Source organism: Equus asinus, chromosome 9 (assembly GCF_041296235.1).
Source record: "Equus asinus isolate D_3611 breed Donkey chromosome 9, EquAss-T2T_v2, whole genome shotgun sequence".
In the NCBI taxonomy this organism is placed as follows: domain Eukaryota; kingdom Metazoa; phylum Chordata; class Mammalia; order Perissodactyla; family Equidae; genus Equus; species Equus asinus.
Window position 1 is genome coordinate 15,298,525 of NC_091798.1, and position 20,112 is coordinate 15,318,636.

The window sequence follows — 20,112 nt, forward strand, 5'->3', positions numbered from 1 at the left end:
TTTACTTCAAAATGCTGCTTTTGACAGACTCCCAAATTGAAGCCTTTTAGGGGAAGGGATATAATGAAAAGGACCCAGTAAGGAAGGGATGCAGTTAAAAAGACCCCTGGGAGGGAAGAGTCTAGGGGCCTCTGACAGAGACCAAAAGTAACCCCAGCAATCATAGTGTGGCAACAACTTAAAGAAATGCATTAAAAATAAAAACGAATTTTAGGGGCCAGCCCTGTGGCCGAGTGGTTAAGTTCGTGCTTACTGCTTTGGTGACCCAGGGTTTCACCAGTTTGGATCCTGGGCACGGACATGGCACCACTCATTAGGCCATGCTGAGGTGGCGTCCCACATGCCACAACTAGAAGGACCCACAACTAGAATATACAACTATGTATTGGGGGGGGGCGGTTTGAGGAGAAGAAGAAAAAAAAGGAAAAGAAGAAGATTGGCAACAGATGTTAGCTCAGGTGCCAATATGTAAAAAAAAGAAAAGAAAAAGAAAAAAGAATTTTAAAGAAATTATTCATCTCTAAACTTAATAAGATGAGCTTTCCTTCACGTCTGCTGGGCTTTCAGGGGTTGCTGGGTTAATGACAGGATATGAAAGAGAAGCAGGAAATCAGCATCCACAAGCCCTGTAATCTACTGCTGAAACCTAAACAGACTTTGATAATGTCAGGCAGCATGAGGATGCAGGGATGTGCAAGGGATCCTGCTTCCAGAGAGCAGATGCTCTGGAGAAATTCAGACAAGGAGACTCAAGGGATTGCATTCTTTTCTTTGTTTTGGTGAGGAAGATTGGCCCTGAGATAACATCTGTTGCCAGTCCTCCTTTACTTCGTATATGGGATGCTGCTACAGTATGGCTTGATGAGTGGTGTGTAGGTTCGTGCCCCGGATCCGAACCTGCAAACCCCACGTTGCATGGGAACTTAACCACTATGCTACCAGGCTGGCCCCACGGGGTTTGGTTCTTACAGTAGTAGGATCCCCCTTCTTTTACTAGACACCAAATTCAGAACACTGACTTCTGTAAATGAGCTGCTACTACCAGTGAGTACAGGCTGCCTTCTCAGTAGTCACAACTCCTCCTAGAGTTTCAGATGCTCCTGTCCTTCACATGCCATCCACTAAGGGAGGCAGTGCACCTGGGTGATGAAGTACAGGTTTTGTAGTGAGACGGAACTGCATTCAAATCCTGGCTCTGGTTCTTCCTTGCTGTGTGACTTCCAGTGATTTGCTTAACCTCTCTGGGCCTCTATTCTTTTTTGCTAAAACGGGAATGATAATAGTAACTATGTTATAAGGTAGGAGTAACAAACAGAAGTACACAAAGAAGGGCTTAGAGCAGTGCCTAGAGCACAATAAGAGCAAAATAAATGCTATCTAGTTACATTGCATGAAATTAAAGGATGGAAAACTATATAGGAAAGAATCTGGCTTTCTTTTCAGAGTAAAGAATTTTCTAAAAGAAAAAAATTGTGTGTATATGTGATAGTTATGTACCTTTATATGTATATATTTGCCTAGCTCTCTATCAACAGAGAGGAAAGTCTAATTCTTCTGGAACAGACTTAACTATTGGAACAAGCTTAAAACGGAAAGTCAGCATCTGTTGCCATTACTAAGTTTAGGCGGGACCTTCTAGAAGCCAGTAATGATTTTTTATTATTAGTCTACTTTATCGAGTAGCACTGAAATGAAGGCACAGGCCACCTTCCCCCTGAAGCTGTCTTTTCCTTTATACACCTTCCCCTCCACCAGATAAACAGGTTCTTTCTCTGAGTTTCTATGGCTCTTACACTTCGCTTTACTGCGGCACCTGGTGTTGCGTGCTAGAATTGACCTTGCTTGCCTTCCCAAGTTTCTCTTATTAGACACTGTGCTGTCTGAGGTCAGGCAGAGCTGCGCATTCATCTCTGTGCTCTCTGTCTGCACCTGGCCACTGAGGGCCGATCTATAAGTGCTTGTGGAACTGAGCCAGGTTTTACCTGCCCATCCGATGCGGTATGTTAACACAACCTCTGTGACTACTGGGCGAAATGTGTGTCCGGAGGAAGATTGACTTTGAAAAGCTGCACATAAAATGACTTTTGTTTTTTAAAAATAAAGTCACGTTTTGAAAGCTCTGTGGAGAAACTTACCGTTTAAAGGAAGCTTCCTTGTGGATTCTTTTGAAAAATCATGAGTAAACTCTTAATTTACGTTTTCTGTAAAATCTCGTAAATAAACAAATCAGTGGAGTTGGAATACAGGGGAAAGGTCCTTAGATTAAGAACCAAAAGTCATGTGTCCTAATCCGGATGCTTAATGACTCTGCACCTTTCATGGAAGGAACAGGGGCATAAAGGAACTATTTGGTTGAACTCCCATCCTTGCTACCAAGCAGCTGGCTAGTTTTAGGAGGTCTAGCTCTCAAGGTCTCCGTGTCCTTATCAACATAGCAGTGGTTTGGATCCAAAGATATCTTAAGGGGCTTTCCACTCCAGTCTACCGCGGTCTACAGAGCAAGCCAGGAGGGTCAACTCCAAGCATGTGCTACCACGGATGTGTGCATGTGTGTGTGTGTGTGTGTGTGTGTGTGTGTGTGTGTGTGTGTGGTGTCCACAGGAGGGAGGAGGGGTTGTCAGAAAGTGAAGGTGACTTCACTTCTGACAAACTCGATGCATTTAAGTTATCAGTAAAAGCTAGCGACTGCTTTCCAACTGAATTCTCCACATGTGAAGCTGAATTATGCTTTTGCAAATGGCAGTTTTCACTTTCTCCCCATATGTATATATTTCTATATATATAAGATTTGCATTGTGAAATAATTTCAGATTGACAGAAGAATTTCAAAAAAAGGTACAGAGAATTCCTGCATATCTTTCACCCAGATTCTGTAAATTTTATATACTTTTGCTCTATCATTTTCTCTCTCTCCATATATACACATATATATATATATTTTTTTTTTTTCTGAAACATTGAGAGTAAGTTACAGACAGGTTTCTCCTTTACCTCTAAATACTTCTAGGTGTTTTTCCTAAAAACAAGGACATTCTTTTTCAGAACCACAGAACATTTATCAAAAACAGAAAATTAACATTGATACAATGCTATCTCTAATTTAGAGATATTCAAATTTGCCATTTGTTATGCTAACATTCTTTATAGCAAAAGAAAAAAAGAATTTTTCTATGTATCTTAAAAAATCTGTAAAATGAGTGTGTATGACTTCTGTAATTTCAAAAACAATAAAACAGAAAAAAAAGTTATGCAAATATTGCCTCAAAAGAGGTAAAAAGGAAAGGCGGCTTTTGCAAATTGCCGCAGCCAGCATGGGGAACCATCTCAGTGACTGTCCCTGGAGGCCAAGTTCCTGAGCTGGTGTCCAGGAGTGAAGGTCTGTGCTGCTCTCTAAGGGCAAAGAGGGCAGCAGCCCAAGCTAGGACCCCAGTCCCACAGACTGACCTGCACCTGGGTTCCCCCAGCCACGCCAGCTGCTCCAGGCCTACGAACACAGCCAGCCCCAACAGGATGCCTTTGGGAGACAGGCAGCAAGGAAACAAAGTAATGAAGGTTTCCACCTTTATCTCCAGGGTGGGTATCCTCACACTGAGAAGTTCCGAGGCCCTCACGAGGCAGCGTTCCACAGTGGAGCTGGTCAGCCCTGGGTTTGAATCCCAGCTCAGACACCTACTAGCTGTGTGCCTTTGGGCTAATCGTTCCCTCTCTCTGAGTCTGTCTACTCAACTGTATAATGGGGTTGCTTCTGAGGATTAACCAGGATTTTATAAAAATGATAGTCGTATCTGACTTGTGGGCACTTCTGTATCTTTCTATCCTCTTGTGCTACCTAAAAATAGCTGTTTTTATCTGAGATTTATTTAAGATTTGGAAGGTAAATTAGTGATGGTTTAATTTAAAATATAGGCTGCCTTGTGTAGGCAGAATTGACTACAGAGCACCAAGGAGTGGGGTGGGCCTTAATGAAACAGGCAGTCCTTTTCCAGAGAAGCTAAAATCAATATACAATGAGTCTGCAGACAGGGAGGGACCCGTCTCCTTGAATTAAGGTGCTACAGCCAGAGAAAACAGTCACAAGCTCATCCACTCCAAATTGCAGGTGTTCTTGTGCACTCTAGCTGCTTCACAGGGGGGCAACTCCGGGCAGCCTGTGTTAGTGAAAAGCAGCCAGATTTTATGTGACAATGAATAATGAATGTCCCAAGCAATGTAGAGTGTGTCATTCATTCATACTTTCATGCAACAAATATTTATTGAGCATCTACTATAGTGCTAGGTAATCTTTAGTCAACATCAAAGTTGGGGTGTATGTCATATTCCCATTATTCCTTATCCAGGCAGTCTGCAGTCCAGGGTCCCATGGACCTGGTTTGGGCTTGAATTGGCTGCATCAGAAGAAGAGGAATTAAACAGCCATTCTGTAATTATTCTGTGAAAGTCTGGCCATCATTCCTGGGTTCTGGGTAATGACTGAGCACAGTGTCCCGCCAAGCAGGATGGCATCCAGCCCACATATCCCAGAGCTGCAGCTTCCGTGTCAAACTTTTCTTTCTATCCACGAGCTGCACAGTGCAAAGTGGAAATGATGATCATTTTACCCTAAGAAGCAGATGCTTAAGACATGACGGTTCTGGCTGGTTCATCTCCAGTTTATAGATGGGATTTCTGAGATTTGAGAGGCAACACTCTAATGATCAATTTTGCAGGATAGTCCACCTCTATAACTCCACGGAAGATTGCTCATGTAAATGTGAAGGTATTGCCTATTTCAGAAACATGTACCTAAAATTCCAACCAGTTAAATAAGACTGATGTTGAGCAAAATGACAGCCTTCCATAGCCACATTAGGAGCTAATCATTTCAGAAAATGTTGCCATAATTCATTTATGGAAACAGCGAGACTATTCCCCAAACAAGTGATAAAGGGAATGGACTCATAGACATACCAGGCAAATGAAGCCTCATATTAATACTTCCTAAACTTAACCGAACTCCGGAGGCACCTTGGCATAAATCTGCCTTGCAGATTATTCTGCCTCACATATTTTTATCTATTGCAAATAAAGTTGAATTCAGAATATTGCTTCAGTCATTACACCTCGTTTCCATTTATTTGGGAATCAGGACAGCCATTTGAGGGTTCTGTTTAACCAAGAGATAGGCGAACAGATTCTCCTAAGGACATTAGATTCACTGCTTTACACTACACCTCATCTGAGTCATCAGAAACCCATCAGCCTTCACCCTGCCGTTGGCCAGCTATTCTTCAGGAATGGATTTCCATCCCAAGCCTTCACTCCTTCTGTGATGGTATTGGCAACATGACATGGCAAGAATGATTTTTATAAAATCCTTCAGCTTTTGGGACTACACGCGGCGTTTATATCTTTTGAAACCTCAATTTGTCACTTTAGGTAAAAATGGCCAACTCTTTGCCACTAAGAGTGTGAACATATTCATACATGTGACCGTCAGGTGAACATGCTTCTGCATTAATATGTAGTCTAATTTATTAGTATTATACATAGCAGCTCAAATTTATCGAGTAGTTACTACTTGCTTTGTAATCTCCTGATACCTGTATGATTTTTTCCAGTTTTTCAGATGAGAAGACCATGGACGTAAAGTGAGTTGCTTAAGGTCACACAGCTCTTAAGTAGTGGAGGACAGAAAGCTATGTCTGTGTCCAAAACTACGTATCTAACCACTATACTGACTGCATTTCAGACCCTGGGTTATGTACAAGAGATTCAAAGAGGTGTGTATCCAGGCGCACAGCAGAGACCAACCTCTGAGTGTGCAAGTCAACTCTGAAAGAGAAGCGTGCCAATGCAAGTAAGGGCAAATGCAGTGGGGAGGGGAACTGGATCTCATTGGTAATACTCATGTCAAGCCATGATGATGCCGTGTACAACAGAAAGCACGCAACTTAGAATGAGGTTGTGGGTGGCAATCAGAAGCTAAAATCCACCAGTGAGACACTTGCGTGGTACCCATCTGTAACAACGGTAGAATAACATGACCTTGAAAATGAGGGAGCTGTTGTGTCGGTAAGCAGGCTGTTGGCATATTTGCCAGTAGACATGCAGTTTTGTAATGGCTGGCTCAAACATCGTGACCCCTCGTCCTTCTGGGAACTTCACTGACTTTGAAAAAGCCCCATGTAGGGAAGAGATCATTTTGAAGCCCTGGGCTGTGTTCATTGAGAGGCTGACAACAGCCAGAGGAAGGATTACCAACCTCCCTGCTAACCTGGCTCCCTGCTCCATGCATTAAGCCAACTAGTAAAAATCATTATGAAGTTTTTGCTGAAAGGGCAAGTGTAGAAAAACATGTTTCTAAACAGAATAACAGTCTTTGCCATTTTTTTCCAACTTGCATACCATCTGGAAATTCTGATTTTTTTTTTCAAAGGGTAGGAAAGAAATGTGCTCCAGGCACAAATAAATGTTTACAGCTGAGTTATAAACCGAGAATGGTGGGGCTTAAAACAGACAGGCTGGCAGTGATGGAGCTCAAGCTGCAGTGAGACAAATAATGCTGTGGGGAACAGGCCAGCTTCTTTTGCATGCTTGGCCCTTTTGAATGGGAAGTCCTGCTTCCCGCTGACCTCATCAAGCAAACGTTTGGGAAGAAGTCTTCATTTGGGTTTGTTCTAATTCCGAGGAGGTAAAGGAAAAGATGAAGTGGGATGATTGTCTATCTTGACATTCTGAAGGCAGCCTTTGCCTCTGGACAGTACAGCACCTCAGAAAGAAGTGGCACCCTGTGGAGGGTTGTTAAATGGACCAGCTGGGGGATGTCACACTGATGTCAGTGACAACAACTAATATTCATGGACCTCTCATTAAGTGCTTAATGCCGCACATTGTGTTTTACAAGAGTTATCTCATTTATGCTGGACAGCAAGCTTACGAGGGGTACTATTTTACATATGAGGAATGGGAGGCTGAGGGAGGAAAAATTACCTGCTTAGGGTCACACAGCTGCTAAGTGATGGAGCTGATGTTTGTGGAACTGTATAGAGGATCCATAATGCAAAGTTACCAAGAATATGTTATGCCCAAATCTTGGTCAAGAAGGATAAATGGACAGATTGCGAGTTTGGTCTATTCTCCCTAGTCTCCTATAATTTGTAATTACGGGAAAATCCAAGGAAAGTAGAAATGGGTTTACGAATGATACAGGGCAGTCAGCAAACTTTTTCCATAAAAGGCCAGATAGAAAATGTTTTAGGCTATGTGGGCCTTCTAGTCTCTGTTGCACCTACTCAACCTCATTGTTGTAGCGCAAAAGCAGCCACAGACAATGAACGAACATGGCCGTGCTCCAATAAAACTTTATTTGCAAAAACAGGCGGCTGGCCAGATTTGGTCCAAGAGACGTAGTTTGCTGACCCCTGATACAGGGGACACCTTAAATTTAAAATGAGTGATAGCTTTTGAGAATGATCCATGAAATTTTACTTGGGAGTTTGTTTTTTCTTAACCTCAGTGCACAACTTGGCTACCTGTGATGTGCCCTTTAAAAGCTCTCGTACGCTTTGTGTCTGGGCCTAGCCAATCAAGCTGCATTCCCTTATGTTATCTGACCAGGTCAGAACACTGTATTGAATCTTCGTTCTCAAGGCTTATCTAATCCCAGATCTATAGAAAAAGTGCTCCGTGCTCTTGTAATGAAGATGTATGAGTTCATTCCTTTTAACATAGAAATACACTGGAGATGGTGAGTGAATCTGGCAGTCTCTGGGCTCCCTCTTCTTGATGTGAAAGCCAACCATCAAACCAGCCACGTTAAGGTTTAATTGAAAGAGAGACGGAGAAAAAATAAACCCTGAACAACAACAAATGGAAAAAGGAAGACAAAGCTCAAAGAACATACTCTCCCAACTAATTAATCAAGTGCTTTGTTTCCACTAACATCTCGGAGAGTGGAGGCTGCCCTGTCTATTAGACTCCTTTCCAAATCTGAGCAATGTAAACACTCCTAAAGTGCAGGTAATGAAATCTCTATCGATGTGCCATCTTAGATGGAACTCACATGCCTGTGTTTTGCTTACATTTTAATTTGCTTCTGCTGGATACTTACCCAGTAATTGCTTAATAAGATTAACCTCCCCGGCAATGTGTGGTGTATCTTGATTAAAACATTATCAGAGTGAAGGATTATCGTATACCACAAAAAATGGAGGGGGTGTTATTTAATTAACTTATTGCCAATATATCTTGATTGTCTCTTTGAAACACTGGAAAAGTGGTCGATTGGAATTGATTCAGGTTATCTAAATGTATAGAATTGGAGAGTGGGGAGGAGGGAGATCATTGGGCAAAGAAATTCAAACCTAAGGTCACTTTCTTTAAAAGAGTTAGGTGGGTGTGAGAAACCTAAAACCTTTCTAGCCGTTTTTTAAACCAAACTTCACGACAACTTAAGAAGAAATCTGATATCTTTGGTTGTAGGCAGAGTACTGTGTTGGTGTTCAGAAAGGAGATATGCTGAGTTTTATATCAACTTTAAGCAATTTTAATTTCTCACACTTTTTCCTAAGAGTCCTATTGATAACCATTTGATTTGGCAACCATTTTTCTGTCTCATAACTCTTTTGGAAAATATCTAAATGGGTGATGTTATATGACTTACACAACATTTTTAAAAGCATGTTGCACCTGAGGGGAAAAATTCGGGTCTTTGCCAAGGCACCGCGGAAAGTGTTTCTTCATTTGTTAATTTAGAGACATCATACTCGTAGGACTTGTTCTCCCTGGGGAATCTTCTGTTCTGCTGGTGTGGGATGCCAAAGTGGGGTGGGGGTTGCACATGAAACTTAATCACAAGGGGGAGGAGTGGCTGACCTTAATTTATGGAAGCCAATGCCTACCCGTGATTCCCTTTCGTGAAGGATGCTATTTAAAAAGCATTTGTATATAACTTCAGAAGGTATGCACACATAAAATATAGCCCTGTGCCGCCGAATGATAGAATTTGCATATTCACTTTCAAATGTGTCTTCTGCATTTTTCTCAAAGGATGGGGTGCTGACTTGTTGACTAAAGGACATTTGTGGATGAAACACAACAGAGACGCCTAAAGCAGAGTTTCTCAAAGAGCAGGACAGCTGACGTTTTGGATGGGATAAACCTTTGTTGTAGAGGGCTGCCCTGTGAGTTGCAGGATGTTTGACTCATCTCGGCTTCTACTCACTTAGATGCCAGTTGTACCTCCTCTAATTGTGACAATCAAAAAAGTCTTCAGGCATTGCCAAATGTTCCCTGTGGGGCAAAAACGCCCGGCTGAGAACCATTCTCTTAAAGGAAATCGAAGCTGGGGATGGTGTCAAGTACTTGAGGTGAACAGATTACAAATCTGAGGCCAGCAAATTTGGCTCCAGGCTTTTTGGTTAGTTAAGGCAGAACATGGTCATTTAAGGCAAAACACACATTTCATTTTTAGGTCTAGTTTTAGTTACCTGAAAAAGGAAAGCACATAATTTTACCCTGAGATAAAACTCGTTCATGCTTACTTAAAGGTAATTTGGTGTTATGATTAGGATAGATGAGTAGAGTGAGTCTTAAAGACTGGATAAAAAGACAAAAAAGTCACACTGGAAGCATTAGGACAGCTCCACGGAGAAGAATTTAAGCAACATTAGCATTTCAGGATGACTAATGTACACCTCTATGGGAAGATGATTCTGGAATCTTCTCTGTGGAAAATGACAGATCTAAGGAAAATACCAACAGCTTGCCCAGGGAACAGACCTGAGTCCAGATGCGTACCTGCCTACTTGTTGGACTTGGCGTAAGTTTCTAAAATGTCCTGGGCCTCAGTTTGTCCCAGATGATTTTCCTCCCTTTAGAGTTGTTGAAGTTACACAATGCTAAGCTTGCACACAATAGGTGCCCAATAAATGTTGTTTCTTTCCCGTCTCTGAAAATATCCCTGTGGGGTATTTTAAGACACTTGGGGGTGAACTGCCTAGGTGTGCTAAGAGGCAGAATGGAAAGTTCTGTGTTTGGAGAAACCCTTCCATACAATCTCTCCTGTTTGTGATTTCCATCCCAAATTGAGCGAACCCCACCGAGTGCGAGCCCACCAAACTGTGCCATTGGCTGCTGCTGTCTTTTTAATTGCCCCACGTCCCCACCTCCCCATGGTTCTGTTTTCTCTCCTCCTTCTTAGCACCTTGTTAGCACCTATTTTTTTTTTCCTGCAAGAATACAGTTGCCTGATTGCTTCAATAAACATTTCTATTGTCCCCTTCACTGTTCTGAGAAGAGCAGCTTTGTTCCCAAGTTGTCAAAACTGCTTTCTATTCTCCCCCAAAGCGGAACAGCTCGAGTCTTTCTCTTTCATGCCGTGCCAGGCGGCACTTCCTCCCCAGGGAGGCTGCAGCTCTCCTCTCCAGAGAGGGCTCCAGTCTAGTGGCATGTGCTGCCTGCTGCTCTCGGCTTTCTTGATTAGGCAGGGCTTTCTCCTGCTGCTGCTGCCGCTGTTCCAGCTGCTGCTGTTGCTGCTGCTTCTGCCCAGGCCTTGGGATGCTTTCAAGTAGCTCCAGACCGTGCCAGTCGCTGCAGATAGCATAGGTATGCACATTGCTCTGAGCAGGCACTGTGCCAGCTCCGAGGGACTCCAGCCAAACACAGCTAACAGACAGGAACAGCAAACAGCTTTCAACAGGGGCACCTAGCAAAGGCAAGGATTTTTTTCCCCCTTTCTTCTCCTTTTTGCACACCTTCCAAGATTGGGATTAGAAAACCTGAACCAGCTGGCGAGAGCTCTGAATTTTCCTGTGACCTCAAGAGGGCAAGCGGCAGCTGTAACCTCACCTTTGCCTCCAGATGGCATTGTTGCCACATCATCGTTTCCTGGTAAGCCGGTCCTTATCCCATTGTTAAAGGTGTGTCCATCTGCCGGCTGGAGTTGCCAATTGAGTCCGAGCAGATGCATTGCTGCAGGAGAGACAAAGTAATGAAAATATGAATAGATAATTCAGCAATGCAAATGTCAAGGGGGACGGCCAGGTGCCTTTTCCAAGCGATTGCCTTTTAAGGAAGCGGCAGTTCAAAAATGGCTTGTCCCAGGCCGCAGGGATTAGCTAAATACAGAAAACCTGTAGATCTGGGGGGCTAGGTCTCCTGTTCACAGCCTCAGGGGGAGTAGATCCCCTTCATGGGTGAAGGAGGGAGGAGAAAACACAGCCCAGACCTTCAAATGGTGTCTCCACGGAGGGGAAAATGCCCCCTGGGAATCACTGTAAAGGGTTTTCTCTGTCACATCCAACTTGCCCCACACTCTGGATGCATCTCTTTTTTGACTGGTAGTCCAGGGGCATCGACAAGGATAATTTCCGCCAAACTACTCAAAATGTAAATCAGTTTCAAAGAGTCTACCCAAATGGGCACAGCCTGCTGGTCTGGTTCAGCCCAGACTGTACCTGCACGGAAATACCAACACAGCCGGCAGCGTCTGCAGTAGTGCTGGCCCACTGTGAAGCTCACCTCCCTAACTGTTTCAAACTTTAAAAATATTTTTCCAATCCACCGTTCTTCCTGATAAGTGGATATCTTTCGTCCCATTGTGGAAAAAGCTGGGGCGGGGGTGAGGGGTGGAATGGGGTCCTTTCCTGAAAATATTACGATTCCGTCTCTCTCACACGCCCACCCACACCCACACTTCACCCCAGTACAGAAGGAGACAGAGTTCTGAAGCATCTTCTCTTCTTTGCTAAGGAAACAAGCCCATCTGCCAAACTCTTGCGTTACTGCATGTGCACCTCAAACCTCCAAATGCAAACTTCCTCTGGTCTTCCGTGTCACTCTGTCTATGCCAACTCCCCCTGTCCCAGTTAGTTCAGCAAGCTCAATACACCCCTCTCTCTGGTGGTTCTTGGTGAGTTGTTTTGACTGGGTGGAATAAAACACAAATTCCAAACGCCTGTATTCTTTCAAAGTTCCGATCTAAGAAATGCTTCATTTGCAAATAAATAAGGAGTTCATTCTTGCACATATTTCCCATCCAAACAGTAACCACACCATGTCTGTCTGGCATTTCAACTGGACACAGGTTGCCGCTGTTGCTGCGTTTCCAGGACTTCGGGAGAGAAAGGGGTGTTGATGGGGAAAGGTTCCCAGGAGTATGATGCGGGGATGGGAGAAACAATTAACAAGAGGAAACGCAATTAACAATGCTTAGGAGATTGTTCACACAGCAATTAATTCTGTATGCCTACCACCACTTAAAGTCAGGCCACATTCTATTAAGGTTAAAAACCCGTCTTCAAACAATACAGCTCAGCTTGATGACCACGGATTAAGGTGGCAAGGTGTCCCCGTGTGTACGTCTGCTTTTTTCTAACACACCCCCCGATCTCAGAACCATGTTTTCTTTCTATACACTAGTCTGAAGTGCAAGCCCCACTGTTACAACTCTTTGAGATGATACATACTAATAAGAATAAGTGACATTTACTGTACACTTTCTGTCAAAGTAACACCTAATTTTCTCTTGCCGTTTATTGTTATATGTAGGTCACTTACTTGAAGAGACCAGATTCTATTGCCTCAAATGATGACAGATTTTCACTGTACAGAGGTCAGGAAATGAGAACTAATCGTGACTGCTCCAAGATAACGGGAGCTTCTGATTTGTAATTACCAGGTGAAGGGAGCCAAGGAATTAGCTATTTTAAAATGATTTCTTTTTTTTTTAAATGTTACTATCGGGTAATTGGGGCTTGCCTGGAGCTGGCTTGCTGCTGCACTGGCGATGCGGTTCTTTTGAGGAGAATCTGTGTTTTAAAATAGACACAGACAGGCATTGCAGGTGCAGCTTGGGCTCAGGCCTCACAAAGCTTTGATTTTCACATCTATACAGGAAGCAGTGGGTCCATCAGGCAAAGATGACAACCTCCCCAATGCCCGATCAATATGAAAATTCTTGTCAAAACTTCTCCCCTCTTATAGCACTCAATCTTATCATTCCAAGATGCAGAACGTATTGCAACCATCCACTGTAGGAGAACAGCAAGAACACACTTTCCCAATCTTCCTGCACATGAAGACAGCAGTCATGAAACTCTGCTCTCTCTGTTTTCAAAGATGCCTCCCCCCTCCTTTTTGGTTTTGGTTTCCATAGCGTCTCTTTATTTAAAAAAAAAAAAAAGTATTCTGAAAACAAGAAAACTACGGAGGGGGTGAGAAGGGTTAGGATCAGAGTACTCAAGTAACTTCTCAGACAACTCCCAGAGTGAAAAGAAAAATTAGGAAGTGAGATGGAGGTGGAAAAAGGGGAAGAGCCAAATCTGCTGAGCAGAAGCTCTGTCCTCGCGGCAGAAGCGATGCAACAAAAATGAAACTCAAGTTCGGGCATATTTTCTGTTGTTGAATTGAACGTTAAGTAAATAAGTGAGAATTGTATCGGGGGATAACCACATTCTCTTGTTTTTTGGGGGGGATGTCTGAAATAGGCTTTTGTTGGTATTTTTCTTGATCAGCTATTCCTTCTCTCTTGAGTAAGAAAATAAGAATATCTTTCTGGCCTATGGGGATGGACTAACGGGTCCTTAGGATAAAGACTCAGGGGAGCCGTGAAGTAAATGAGTTTCCTGACTAAGGAGAATTCTGCTTCTTATCCTGCTACCGATTTGCTCTATGGCTGGGGCTGAGAAATCAGTCTCTCAGTCAATCTCTCCCTTTACTTTCTGTAAAGGTTTCCCTTTACAGGTAGAATAATGGCTGCCTAGGGCCAGAGGGAGGTTAAGCATCTGCGACCCTTGGAAGATCTAGCAGTGTCTTGAATCTAGAAGGCACTCCATAAATGTTTATTAGGATAGATAATGACACATGGGGGCATATTTCAGGGGTTGGATTGTAGGACATTATACTCGTATAAATAAAAAATACACAGTACTGAGGTGTGAGGGATGGAATACCACAGTGCTGGCCACAATATGGACGAGTCTGCAGGAGAAGCTATTTTATTTTTGTTGTTGTTGTTGTTGTTTTTAGGAAGATTAGACCTGAGCTAACATCTGCTGCCAATCCTCTTCATTTTTGTTGAGGAAGACCGGCCCTGAGCTAACATCCGAGCCCATCTTCCTCTACTTTATATGTGGGACACCTGCCACAGCATGGCTTGCCAAGCAGTGCCATGTCCACACCTGGGATCCGAACCGGCAAACCCTAGGCCACTGAAGCAGAACGTGCGACCTTAACCGCTGAGCCACCGGGCTGGCCCCAAGAGAAGCTATTTTGATTATTAGTATTTGAGTCCCTGTTGCCCATTCTTGAATACCTCACATGGCCAGCACTCCAGTAAGCATTCCACAGCTATTATCTTAAGACTCACGGCTTACATTTGATGTAGGAACTGTCATAATCCCCATTTCGCCTATGAAGAAACTGTTGGCTGTGAAGTTCGATCACAGGGGAATTCAGAATCAGAGGAGGGTTCCAGGGGGAGTGGTTATCTGGTTTCTATTTCACAGAGATCTGGTTATAAATTCTGTGGGCAATGCATCTCAGCAAACTTTGCCTCTTTCTTGAAACTCATGATAGTCTCCCTGTTGTCGATAAAGACCATTGTCTATAGTCAGCACCCCTTCCTGAGGGGGTTATATGTTCTCCCTTTGTTGAACTCAGATGTGGCCATGTGACCTGGCAGCACACACTTTCTTCCCTTTGCCACACGGTCAGCCTGGGTCTTGAGTGAAGATAATGCAGCTCAGAGCCATGGCAGACCAGGGATAGAAAACAGAATGAGCAAAGAAATAAACTGTTGCTATTGTAAGACCTTGAGAGTTTGGGGTTCTTTGTTACAGCAGCATGCCTGAGACTATTTTGACTGATACATTCACTAATAAAGAAAGTGAGAAATGCCATTTTTATATGACAGGTCTCCATCCATTCCTTGAAGTTATTTATTTATTGGGTCAGAATCCTTTCTAAAACCAAGCCAGGAAGAATTAGGACATAGTTAGGGCTACCACATTTGTTTCTGTGAACAACAACAACAAATAGCTCTTTAAACACTATGTCATAATATCTCCAGTTTTAGTCTGCTCTCAGAATCAGGAAGCTGAGAAGCCTCAGAGTAGCCAGAGTTATTGCTTCTTCATCTCCAGATTTTGGGTGAACGCTGGTTTCACCAACCTTTATTTTACCTAACAAGACATCCTCGATGCAGTGGGGTGGTCCCCTCTCCACTCCCCACAGTGCTCCAGCAGCTCATCCCAAAAGGTTCTGTTCAGACTGTCTTAGGGTCAGAAGTGAAATGAGTTTGGGAGGCCCTCTCTCCAACGTCATTCACCCCCACCGACAGTCAAAATGCACGATTTATCATGATTTGACAGGCTCCACTCCACAGAGACCCTTGGGTGGAACAATGGGGCTCCGTGAGTCAGCAAGGATGGAACGGGGAAAGGCTCCAAGTGGAAGCTCGTGTAATCCAGGTGGCAGCTGGGAAATCAGCCACTAAAACCACAATAGGCAGCCAAACTCTGAACGTATCCCTCTGGCTAATTGGAGGGAACTTTCATCGACTGCTGAAAATGAACCAAGGCAGGATGGACAGACCACACACAGATCCCACATTTCAGCAGGAATAATAAATAGACCTTCCTGGAGTCAGGGTGATATTTTCTTACTAAAGTTTTCTGGTTTTGTGCCAGGTGGGCTCTGAAATACTCAGAGGGAGCCAAAGCAGAAGTGAGGGAGAGGGGTTGGTTGCAGGTAACAGAATTCTCCAGGAACCACAAGGACGGAGATTATAGACCTTGGAAAGTGGCAGCTGGGAATGGGGGTTGTCTGAAACAGTAATTAGGGTATGTGCGGGCCCTGCTGGGTGTCACTTAGAACATTCCACGTTCATTGGCTGGCAGAGGATCAGCCTGACAAGAGAGTCAATCAATATGTCAGCAACGCTTCCCAGATTGATGCTCAGCCTCTGTCAAGGAGGGCAAACATGGGGGCCACGGATGCTCCACGTTTGCTGAGCAGGCCCCCAGGAACAGTGGGGTATCCTTAAAGAGCAGGCTTGTCAATAAGTAACAGGAGGAAGATATTGGGCTTTCTCTTTCAAAATGGAAGGCTTCAGGCCAAGCAGAGTCTAGGGAGCGGGAGGAGGGAGCCACGCCTAGTGTGTCTTGTGGCTCAGCGTGCAGTCAGATTCACAAAGGCCTTAGAGATGATGGTCAAACTCCTTCAGAGACCACGCAGAATGATGGGAAGGGTGAGGGCTGGGCCTCCCTGGCCCCACATCAGCCAATTTAGTCAACAATGCTAGGCCTCCCGTGGGAAATATAGCTAATTCCAGAAGTGCCACTGCTGAGAGGAGAGAACCACAGTGGAATAATCAGGGCTCAAATGCACAAATGCTAACCCAGAACTTGCAAAGGCAATCTGCAAAGGCACTTTTGCAAAGAGTAGTGAAAATTAACACACACAAATGAACCTCCTCAATGAGAATGGCGACAAGTAACATTTATTTTGGCAATGTGCCAGGTATTGGCTCATTACGTTAATTGCATCACTTCTTCGTTATTTATCATTCAGCAAATATTTATTGAGCACCTATTGTGTGTTAGGTGTATCCTAGGCACCAAGAATAAAGCAATTGACAAAACAAGTTCCTCGCTTTCATGGAACTTACATTCTAGTGGGCGACACAGAAACTACACGTGTACGTGAAAACCAGAGCACAGGGTTAGGGAATGCCAGGGTGTGAGGGAGGGGAATAGCAAGTGTCCTTGTCTAAATGTAGACTGGTCAAGGATGGCATCTGTGATAGGTAACATGTGAGCCAAGACCAAAAGGAAATGAGAAAGCAATTCATGCTTACATCTGGGGAAGAGTGTTGGAAGCTGGAGTGGAATTAGTAAGAAAGGAGAGTGCAGGGTGACTGGAAGATGGGGTGGCGGGGAGTGGGTGCCCTTGGAGGGACTTTGCCTTGTATTTGGCTGAGATGGGATGACACCAGAGGATTCTAAAGAGGATGAAAGCTCATTTATTTCCATTGTCATCCAGGGAGGTGGTCATACAACTTACATTTTCTAGATAAGGAAATCGAAGCTTAGGGAGGTTATGTGACTTGCCCAAGATCGCACAGCCAGTAAATGGGAAATCTGGGATTTAGACCTAGGCACGTGGAACCGCAGAGTCAGAGCTCCCAAACTCCATGCTCTCCTGCCAGTGACTCACTCAGAGTCCTCACTGGAGGCCAGCAGGTTTCTCTAAGTGAACCTTGACTTCGCCAAGACTGAACAGGGCAGGTGGCTACAGAATTATTTACTAAATACTGTCAAGGCTCACTCAGGAGTAGACACTTGTCTTTGTAAGCAGTCACTAGTCCTCTATAAATATGTCCTTGGTCAGCAACCAGTTTGCTATTTAACTTAAAAGAATCTCCATTGACAATAGAAAATAAATCTGTTTGGCAACTTCAATTTACAGTCAGCCTGGCTAACAATCAATATGTTTGGTGCCTTTTTTCCTCCGTCAGTTGGCTTGGCATCCTTTGGGGATGCAGGAGAGTACAGTGCTGCTTCCTCAAAGGGGGGGGGGGCCCGCTACAGTGTATTAATGGTATCCTTTTAGGAACGGTGTCAGTGCCAAAATTACTTTCTGCCTAAAAGAAGAGATGCAAACAAAACCAGGAGGGATAACATTCTTGGAAATGCTTTAAGTCTTAAAGGAGTTTAAAAAATTTAAATCTTAAAGGAGTTAAAAAAAAAAATCCCTTCAGACCTCCTCGGTGAAGTGATTTCTCTTATTTCCCCCCTCACTGTATTGCAACACACTGAATGGAATGAGTTTTCAAAGCACTGCAGGGAAGTCACGCCCACAAATCCCTTTACTAGTAATGGGATTTGTGCACCTATCTCCCAAGAAGGCTCTGAAAACTTACTTGCCTGCATCCAACTTCTGGCTCGAAGCTTCCAAAATGGTTGCAAAGCTATTGAACCAGGAATTACACAGATGAGGAAGGATGAGTCATGGATATGATACTAGAATCCCGGCGGGACCACTGGAAATGAGAGGGGGCTTTGGGGAAATGCACCTGCCTTCCCCGCTCTACCTGTACTCTCTTATCTTCCAGCCATGCTGCTAAAATGGTCCTCAGCACAGGTTTTGTCTGTGCCTTCCTCATTCTACTCCCTTGCAAAAGCAGAGAGGGTTTCTGTCCCCTCCTGCATGTCTGCCATGAGCACAAGGTGACAGTCACATGAGGCAGCTCTGGGACCAGGGAGCAGTGTGTACTCGAGACAAGAAGAATCCATACAAGGAACCAGAGCATCAATCTACTCTCCTGACAGTCTCAGGACGGTACAGCGAGTGGGAAGTGGTAGGAGATTAATCAATTCCTGTGTTGGGAGGAAACAAGTGGGGCTCTTACAGCTTCAGCATGCAGGGGGCCCGCAAGCTGGTATCACCTCTATCCCTATTGTCCCCTTGCACCCGCTGCTGCAGTGGGTGCACTGCAGGTGGCCACTGTTGACACTGTGGGTGTGTGGTGTCAGGTGTGCTCAGGTGACCTCTAACAAGGCCCCCTTGCTCTCAGCATCACCAGGCAGATCAATACGCAAGACAGATACGCGTGCTCACAGTCACTTTCTTTCCCTTGTGTGGAGTCTGCAGGAATGTGCCCTGGAGGACTGGTGATGCTGGCCAGGCGTCCCATTGTCCACCGAGCCAGCGCATCCTCAGGCAGATAAACACACTCCCGGAGCCATCTGCCACACAGGGAATCATTTCCCACCCCAGGCTACCCTGTTCCTGCCGCTGTTTTTCCGGGGAAAGAAATAAAGTAAAAGCCTTTCTTTCTCCAAGAAAGGACCCATGTGATCAAAATACCTTTAGAGAATGATAATATCAGTCAGTTTTATTCGGCAAATAAATCATGGTCTGGGATTTTAGGAGCTTTTGTGATAGTAAAACACATCCCCACAATCCACACGCATATACCTAAATACATCTTTCTTTCCCCACCGAAGCTTGTCATTCAGTGTTGACAACCCAAACAATATTTGTCTTTCTTTAAAGAACAGCAACCAGCAGCCCTGTTAAGGAGGGGGCTGGTGGACAGACCACCTACTACAAAGGAATGGTGAGGCAGGCGGCACACAGCGTGCAGCCACCGGCATCCCAGGAAGCAGACATTATGAATGTTTTAGAGGATAAGATGTCATATCGATCGGTAGATGTGCAACATGTGCTGGAACAAAGAGGGAGAACTCTCCCATGAAAAACAGACTTCTGCAAGAGGGAGTGGTGACGGGACTCAGGGTGGTGGCAGTGAGGGCACTGGCCATACTCTGGTCCTTGGGCACGTTTCTTCCCTCTGCTGCTGTGAACGAGGGAAGGAGGATCTGGACTCATTTCCCTTCCTGAGTCCCAGGCAGCCCCCAACAAACTGCTTCCACTGAGCCCTCTGATGGGACTCTGGAGCCCACAGCCAGGCAGCCTGAGACGGCAACAGAGCCAATAAGGCAAATGAGGAGCCATCTCCCTGACCTGGGTCCCTGAGACAAATCAGCTGCATTCCCATCAGGGTTCAAACTCCAATACTACCACTCATAAGCAGATAACCTTGCGCAAATTAATTTACCTCTCTGAGCTTCTTAGCTAGAATAAAAAGCTAGCATTTTTGTAAAGTACTGACTCAGTGTCAAACACTGTGTTAAGAACTTTGTATACATTCCCTTACTTACCCTTTACAGTAAATCTGGAGGTAGATGCCATTATTCTTCCCATTTTATAGATGAGAGAATGGAAGTAGAAAGGTGCTGGGAAATTGCCCAAACTGATAGGGTTGGTGGGTGGGGCAGCTGGTTATAGAACCAAGGCTGCACGTTCAGCCACTATAACTACATCTCTGGGGAGAGGGGTGACCAAATCAAGCTTAGAGGGTGTTGTCGGTATGAAGGAGGCAGGGACCTGGGAGTATTGGACACATAGGAGACGCGCAAAACATGTGTCTCACTTCCTGCTGGGTCTTGGGTCATCTTGTCATTACATCAGTGCCATTGTGTGAATCATTTTCCCATTTTGCAGATGAAGACATAAGGCTCAGAGAGCTGAAGTAACATGCAGCTGGTAAGAGGTGGAGGCGTGATT

At 44.5% G+C, this 20,112-nt stretch overlaps 1 protein-coding gene across 12 annotated transcripts in view; it reads right to left on the reverse strand.

The window, feature by feature from the left end:
- The window catches only part of TENM2 (teneurin transmembrane protein 2), a 1,160,613-nt gene that overhangs the window by 186,833 nt on the left and 953,668 nt on the right, over positions 1 to 20,112 (reverse strand). For all 12 annotated transcript variants that reach the window (XM_070517111.1, XM_044777697.2, XM_070517110.1 and 9 more), the window contains one exon: positions 10,828 to 10,950. In XM_070517111.1, coding sequence (XP_070373212.1) covers positions 10,828 to 10,950 — 123 coding nt within the window. The remainder of the gene's footprint in view (positions 1 to 10,827; positions 10,951 to 20,112) is intronic.